The following is a 7,564-nucleotide window of genomic DNA, read 5'->3' on the forward strand; positions in this document are numbered from 1 at the left end:
TGAATCACTTTGCTGTACACCTGAAACTATAACATTGTTAATCAACTATATTCCAATATAAAATAAAAAGTTAAAAAAAAAAGAAAAGAAAAGCACTTACATCTTAGGGTTGTTCTGAAGAGTCACAGACTCTGCACATGAAGCATCTGGCATGGTGTTTAGTACATAGTAAGCGCTTGGCTACTGACAGTTTTGCCATTTTGTAGATGTTACTGTGTGGATAATCTTCCAGAACAAACTCTTTTCCTTGGGCACTAGGGTTTGGTTTTGTTCCTGGCAATGAGAAGCGTTTTTGGCCTTATCTGCCCAGGAACTGGTGAATGTGTAGCCAAGGCCCAGAATTCCCCTTAGCTTACCTTTGTCCTCAAGGTGGCAGGAAACCCCCTTGCAGGAGTCTTTGATCTCACTGGGAAGCTGGGGCCCAGGAAGGCCCTGCACAAGTGTGATTGGCCCCTTTATTGGGGCCTGCGAAGGCTAGTGTGTCACTGCTCCACCAGGGTTACCTGCCTGGCTGCTGTTGGCATCAGAGTTTGGACCCCTGATCTGCTGGTGAGACGGACTCAGACTCAGGTATTTATGGTTCAAGACAGAATGCAGTGAGTCTGTAGATGCGTGCAGTGGCTCTCAGCAGGCGGTGATTTCACCCTCCAGGGGACATTGGCAATGTCTGAAACCACTTTTTTTTTTTGCGGTACGCGGGCCTCTCAGTGCTGTGGCCTCTCCCGTTGCGGAGCACAGGCTCCAGACGCGCAGGCTCACCAGCCATGGCTCACGGACCTAGCCGCTCCGCGGCATGTGGGATCTTCCCAGACCGGGGCACGAACCCATGTCTCCTGCATCGGCAGGCGGACTCTCAACCACTGCACCACCAGGGAAGCCCTGAAGCCACTTTTGATTGCCACCTTGAGGAGAGTACTACTGGCATCTAGTGGGTGGAGGCCAGGGATGCTGCTCAACATCCCACAAGGCACATAGGACAGCTCCCTAAACACAGGATTACCCAGCCCCAAATTTCAGTGGGGCTGAGACTGAGAAACCCTGGATTAGGGGTGTCAGCCTGGTCTGGAAGGGAGGGGTTGACTCCAGTTGTGGGCTCAAGAATGGCTCGCTGAAGAGAAGTGGTCTTGGTGGTGGCAGGCACATGGTGACTGAGTTAGCTGGGAGAGCCTGGGGGAAGGCATGTCGGGCAGAGAACAGCATGAGCAAATGTACTGAGACATCTTTGATGGGGAGATGGGCAATAGTGTGGACAGTGAGATGGCAGGTGTGGTTCAAGGAGCATGAAGTTTGGGGTCAGATGGACTTGGGTTGAGTCCTGGCTCCACCCCTCGCTAGCCATGTGGCCTCAGCCTTGTCATTAGCCTGAACCTCAGTTTCATCATCTGTAAAATGGGGGTAAGAAGTGAGGTTATGTAGGTACAGCCTCCTATATCCCCACTCCTCTGTTTGCACTCTGTGTCCCAGCCGTTCTGATATCCTGGCAGTTTGCTCAATGCTTCCTGCTCTCTCTCCTTTCTGGGCCCTCCTTGTACATTTTGCTCTGCCTGGAGGGATGGTCATATTCCAGGTGGAGGGATGACACCATAGGAGGTTATAAACTAGGACACCCCTCAAGCTCCATGCGTGTTGCTGGCAGAGTGATCTTTCCAAAACACTAGTCTGAACATATCAGTGCCCAGTGTGTGTGTGTGTGTGTGTCCGTGCACACACACACACAAATTTGAAGGCCAAGAGAATGGTGGGAAATTCCCAGGCCTTTACTTCAACTCCCTTCCCCATCACTTTTCTGGCCTTCAGGTGCCTTGGGGAAGGCCAGTGGGGACTCACCAGGCTTGAAGGGGGTGGGATTCTCTCTTGGTTAAAATCTCTGCTTCCTTCTCAGGTTAGGAGCCTGGTTACTCTACAACTTAGGGTTGAGGTATAGAGGCCAGGATCCCACGGAGGCTACTGCCAGAGAGGCTGGGGGCAAGCCACCTAGCTTCTGTGAGCCTCCATTTCCCCCTTTGTTAGAACAGTATTTACAGGGTGTGGGTACATGGGATACTCCCTGCAAAGGTCTTAGGTCAGAACCTGGCTGAGTATTTCTTAGCTGCTTTATAAAAATCGAGCTCTTGGTGAATACCCTCTGTAAGCCTGGTATTGCGGGAGGCCCCGGGAGGACAAAGTCTTCTGACAACTGGTCTTGACTTACAGGATTGCTTGGTTTAGGATTTGTGGATTTGACTGATTGTGGACATGCAATTTTTAGGGAGCAATTCCATTTCTAGAAATTTACCTGAAACATGCACAAAGATTTAGCTCTAGATAGGTTCACAGTAGCGACTTATAAAGTGAAAAACTGGAAATAGCCTAATGTCCACCTCTAGGATATTGGTTAGGTAGGTGATGAGACAAATAGAATCTTAACGCAGTCATTCAAGAAGAAGCAGAGGGATATTTGTTGATATGGAAAGATGTTTATTATTAAGTGAAAGTAATATACAAAACAATATTTGTGTATAAAAATATATATACACATGTATATATTTTAAAACCTGAATGCTAATACACCAACAGTGGGTAGATATCGCTGAGTGATTTTTACAATTCTTTTCTTATTCTAGATTTCCTTTTCTAAATTTTCTACAATGAACGTTCATTCCTTTTGTGAAAAATATAGTAATATATCTTATTAACTTTTAAATTATTTTGTTATTAAAATATAATAAATAAAAATAGTAATAAAAAAGGGCAATTTTACTAGCTGTTCCTGTCCCTCTTTACAGCCTTATCTCTCGACTCGATTCTTGATAACTCCCAATAAACATAGGCTCACCATTGCTACAATCCATTTCAGTATTTGCACGTTATTTGTTAGCCTCAGAGAACCGTACTAGGCAAGGCGATATAGAGATGAATACTCACATTCTCCAGATGATTTGCGTGCACGCCAAATTTTGAGGTGCCTGGAAACAGGGAGTTCTGTACCTCCCTCCATTTATTTTTTCTCTTTTAATTCATTTCATCCATTCCTAGCTTGCGGGTCGGTTATTTACTTTACATACGCCTGCGCACTCCTGGGGTGGGAGTGGGCCGCTCTGTCCGGCGGCCCCGCCTCCCGACGCCGACCACTGGCCGGCTCCGCCAGCGCGCCCCTGATTGGTGGCTGCGGACCAGGTCTCGCCGCTCATCAAGGTTGGCGGGAAAGAGGCGGCGGGGCAGAATGGCGGCGGCGCCCACGGCCTCCTTGCCCGGCGGGTGCCCCACGGCCGTGAGGCTGCCGCGGTCGCCGCCGCTCAAGGTTCTGGCGGAGCAGCTGCGGCGCGACGCGCAGGGCGGCCCGGGCGCGTGGCGGCTGTCGCGGGCGGCGGCGGGCCGCGAGCCGCTGGAGCTGACGGCCGTATGGATGCAGGGCACGGTGCTGGTGGCGGGCGTTGGCGAGGCGCGGCTGCGGGACCCGAGCGGGGCCTTCTCGGTTTGCGGCCTGGAGCGGGTGCCGCGGGGGCGGCCCTGCCTCGTCCCAGGTAACAGCCGTATTCAACCCCGTGGCTGACCCTGGGTTTGTACCGCCCGAGGGCGGGGCCTGGCCGTCCTACCTCCCGGTGTTTGCGGTGCTGGTCCCCCGCCTCGATACCCTTTCTTCCCTCCCCTCCCCAGCCAAGCGCCACCCAAGCAGTTCTGATAAGCATCACTTGCAGCCCATTCAAAAAATACAGTTTCCGGGCTTCCCTGGTGGCGCAGTGGTTGAGAGTCCGCCTGCCGATGCAGGGGACACGGTTTCGTGCCCCGGTCCGGGAGGATCCCACATGCCGCGGAGCAGCTGGGCCCGTGAGCCATGGCCGCTGAGCCTGCGCGTCCGGAGCCTGTGCTCCGCAACGGGAGAGGCCACAACGGTGAGAGGCCTGCGTACCGCAAAAAAAAATAATAATACAGTTTCCGAGGACTCCACCAGCCCTCCCAGTTGGAGTCTCCGGGGGAGGGACCCCCAGCATGTGTATTTGTTAACAGAGTCCCTTCACCACGCGTGATTTTTTTTCTCCCTATCAAGTTTTGGAAAATATCATAGTGGGGAACTTGGTTCATCCCTAACGACTCTACTCAAATGTACCTTGCTTTGGGAAGCTCTCCCCATTTCCCAGGAATGAGGAGCCCTGCTGTACCCCTCCTAAGTGGGACTATCTTAGGCTGTAGTTCACTACTGTTTCCTTTTAAACCAGTGGTGCGCAAATTTCAGCATGCATCAGACTCACCCTGAGGGCTTGTTAAAACTGACGGCTGGGCACCACCCTTAGAGTTTGAGTCTGTTGGTCTGGGCGGGGCTGTGAATTTGCATTTCTAACCAGCTTCCTGGTGCTGCTGGTGCCAGTGGCCTAGGGGCCACACTTTGAGAACCACTGGGCCAGACTATGGCAGGGCGGGCTCTGTGTCTTTCTGACAACTATTCTCAGTATTAGGTTGAACTTTTCTGGCCCTGGCCCTTTCTGGCTGAGCTCCCAGGAGCACTTTTCTTAACCTTTCTGGACCTCTTACCAAAGGGACCAATAATTCCTGCCTGTTGTGTGGATTCAATACATTTTAAAAATGTCCTTAACACAGCTCCTAGGCCATAGTGACCATTGTTTTTTTTGCTAGGCAATGCTCCTGCACGCTTCTCACCCCACCCTGGCTCCATCCTTCAGCCTCCCTCTCTGTCTGCCCTCCATTGCAATGTTAGTCTAGCGCAAGATCGGCAAACTACAGGCTGCCACCTCTTTTTGCACGGCCCATGAGCTAAAAATGTTTTTTATGTTTTCAAATGGTCAAAAAAAAAAAAACCAGAAGATTTCATGACATGGGAAAAGTATCAATATATGAAATTCAAATATCCGTGTCCATAAGTAAAGTTTTATTGGAGCACCGTCATTTAGGTTTTGTCTAGGGCTGTTTTACCATTACAGCTATAGATCTGAATAGTTGCAACAGAGACGCTATGGCCTCAAAGCCTGAAATATTTAGTATCTGGCCCTTTACAGAAAAAGTTTGCCACCCTTGGCATAGCATGTAGCACGAGCTGTTTGGTGTGCTGGTCCCCAGGCAGTGCTCTTTGAAGGCAAGCTGGGGCTGTCTCCCATGTCTGGCCCCAGCCTTGGCATAAGGTTGGCACCAGTGGGTACCTGAGTGGGCATTGCGCGTTGGTGAACCCATCTGACTTACCTACTGGCCTGTGTGCCTGGGCCATACCATTTCCTCTTGCTAATTAATACCAGGGCTTGATTGACAAGTCTGACACTGGCTTCACGTAGGGAGCCTGAAGAGTAAGCAGGCCACTGAAACACAAAGTGATGTCATAGGCTTGAGCTTTAGCACAGGGTGCCGTGGGCGCAGAAGAGGGACAACTGATCCAGTCCTGTATGGTCGGGGTGAAGGCCTGATAGGAGGGAGGGGCGTGGTGGGGAAGGAGAAGGAGAGACAGTGGAGAGAGACTCTGGCTGGGGGAGAGGGTGTGGGTAGAATGAACCAGACTAGTAACCAGGTGGTCTGTTCTCGGGAGGAAAGAGCTCAGGCCTTTGAGTTCACCCGTATAGTTGTGTCATACGCCTTGGTGCATGTAGGTTTTGAGTTTGTGGATTCCGTGTTTACCTCGCCTGTTGGGACTCTCTGTGGGCTTGTTCTTCCTTTCCAGGGTCTTCAGTCATTTTCTGAGGGCTCCATCTCCACCAGCTTTTTAGGCCCATTCAGAGGGTATGGCAAGTGTAATTTTAGAATGAGCCTCCGTCACTGAGGAACCCCACGTTACTTGCTCAGGTAGAATGTAGGGATGGGTTCAGGGAAACCTAAGTACGCCATGCCAGGAGCTAAAGACCAGAGGGTAAGGTGTCAGCTTGCCTGGCTTCCTTCAGTCAGAGCCCCAGGCCCGCATACAAACCCAGTCCTGACGTTGGAAGCAGTGTGATTAAAGCGGCCTCGCAGGGGCACTCCGTGGGGGCTGGCAACGTGCCTGCTCTTCCTGCTGTGTTTGGGTTTTTTTACACAGTTGAGTTTTGTGTGGTTAAGACTGGCCATTTTTGCTTTCAAGGAGAGCCACTTCCCCAAGGGAATGGGAATAGAGTCGTGGTTAATATGTCATTAGATCATTGTGATGGCAGCCTGCCCTCTTGTTGATTTGCTTGCGTATGCCCGGCTGGTGGCAGGAGGTGGCAGGGATTGGTCCCAGGCAGTTGGAATAACGGCGGCATGGGGGGTGCTACCACCTGCCCAGCTCTTTTGGCAACATAAAGGGAAAATTGGATTTGCTTTGGGGCTGTCAGGGGTTGTCTTTGCAGAAAGGGGACCAGTCCTGTGCACAGATTCTGGCACAGACTGTGGCATGGAGCAAGGAACAGGGAGAAGAGAAAAGCTCGAGTTTTCAGGCCCCGCCTTAGAGCAGTCTGTCTAATTACAACTGATCCTCTGATGTGAGAGACTCTTCCACTCTTTGGGCGTGATAGCTTTATGCAATGTGCTGTGATTTTGTTTTAGCATTTTATTTTATTTTTTAAATTATTTATTTATTTATTTGGTTGTGTGGGGTCTTTTTTTTTTTTTTTTTCCCTCTCCCGTCGCGGAACACAGGCTCCGGACGCGCAGGCTCAGCGGCCATGGCTCACGGGCCCAGCCGCTCCGAAGCATGTGGGATCTTCCCGGACCGGGGCACGAACCCATGTCCTCTGCATTGGCAGGCGGACTCTCAACCACTGCACCACCAGGGAAGCCCTGTGTGGGGTCTTAGTTGCAGCTCACCGGCTCCTTAGTTGGGGCACGTGAACTCTTAGTTGTGTTATGCATGTGGGATCTAGTTCCCTGACCAGGGATCGAACCCGGGTGCCCTGCACTGGAATTGTGGAGTCCTATCCACTGCGCCACCAGGGAAGTCCCTGTTTTAGCATTTTAAAACCAGAAACCAAAGAAGATACAAATGTCATTCTCCAGGTTAAATGCGGAATTTGCTGGCAATGTATGTATTTTGACCACTAGCTGCCTTGGCACTTTGGTATCTACTCTCTGCTTTTTTTTTGTCTCCAGTTTGCCTCCCTGATAAATTTAAGCCCTCTCAAGGACTTAAGGTGTCTGTTTTGTTTTTATCTTCTCTATCAATGTGAACTTTACCGCTGGGCTTTTCTTCTTCTAGGAAAGTATGTGATGGTGATGGGAGTGGTTCAGGCCTGCAACCCTGAGCCGTTCCTGCAGGCTGTGAAGATGACAGATCTTTCTGATAATCCCCTCCATGAAAGCATGTGGGAGCTGGAAGTGGAAGATTTACACAGGAATATTCCTTAGAGGATGTTGGAACCGTCAATAAAAACAACCGAAATTCAGAAACAACTTAGGTTCTTATACCGTATGGATCTCATGGACATCACTCAATATGTATTTCTCAAAAGTTTATCAGAGAGCTTTGCTTCGAGGAGTCTGGATGTAGGATTTCTAAATGCTGGGACACTCCAGTGAACTCAGCCCCTGCTGCCCCTTGCTTTGACTGTTTGCTGATGAAAAGCAGATGTTTTGTTCTCTTTCTCTTTTTCCTCTCCTTTTTTTTTTTTCTTTATGTGTGTTAATTCTCTCTCTC

General features: G+C 50.3%; 1 protein-coding gene across 1 annotated transcript; it reads left to right on the forward strand.

Moving 5' to 3' along the window:
- Nucleotides 1-3,202: 3,202 nt before the first annotated feature.
- RMI2 (RecQ mediated genome instability 2) lies at nt 3,203-7,275 on the forward strand (the record flags this gene model as incomplete). Its single annotated transcript, XM_079720250.1, has 2 exons — nt 3,203-3,503; nt 7,127-7,275. 2 exons carry the CDS (start codon nt 3,203-3,205, stop codon nt 7,273-7,275), a joined length of 450 nt encoding a protein of 149 aa, XP_079576376.1.
- Between the last annotated feature and the right edge of the window lie 289 nt (nt 7,276-7,564).

Source organism: Hyperoodon ampullatus (assembly GCF_949752795.1).
Source record: "Hyperoodon ampullatus genome assembly, chromosome: 14".
Classification (NCBI taxonomy): Eukaryota; Metazoa; Chordata; class Mammalia; order Artiodactyla; family Ziphiidae; genus Hyperoodon; species Hyperoodon ampullatus.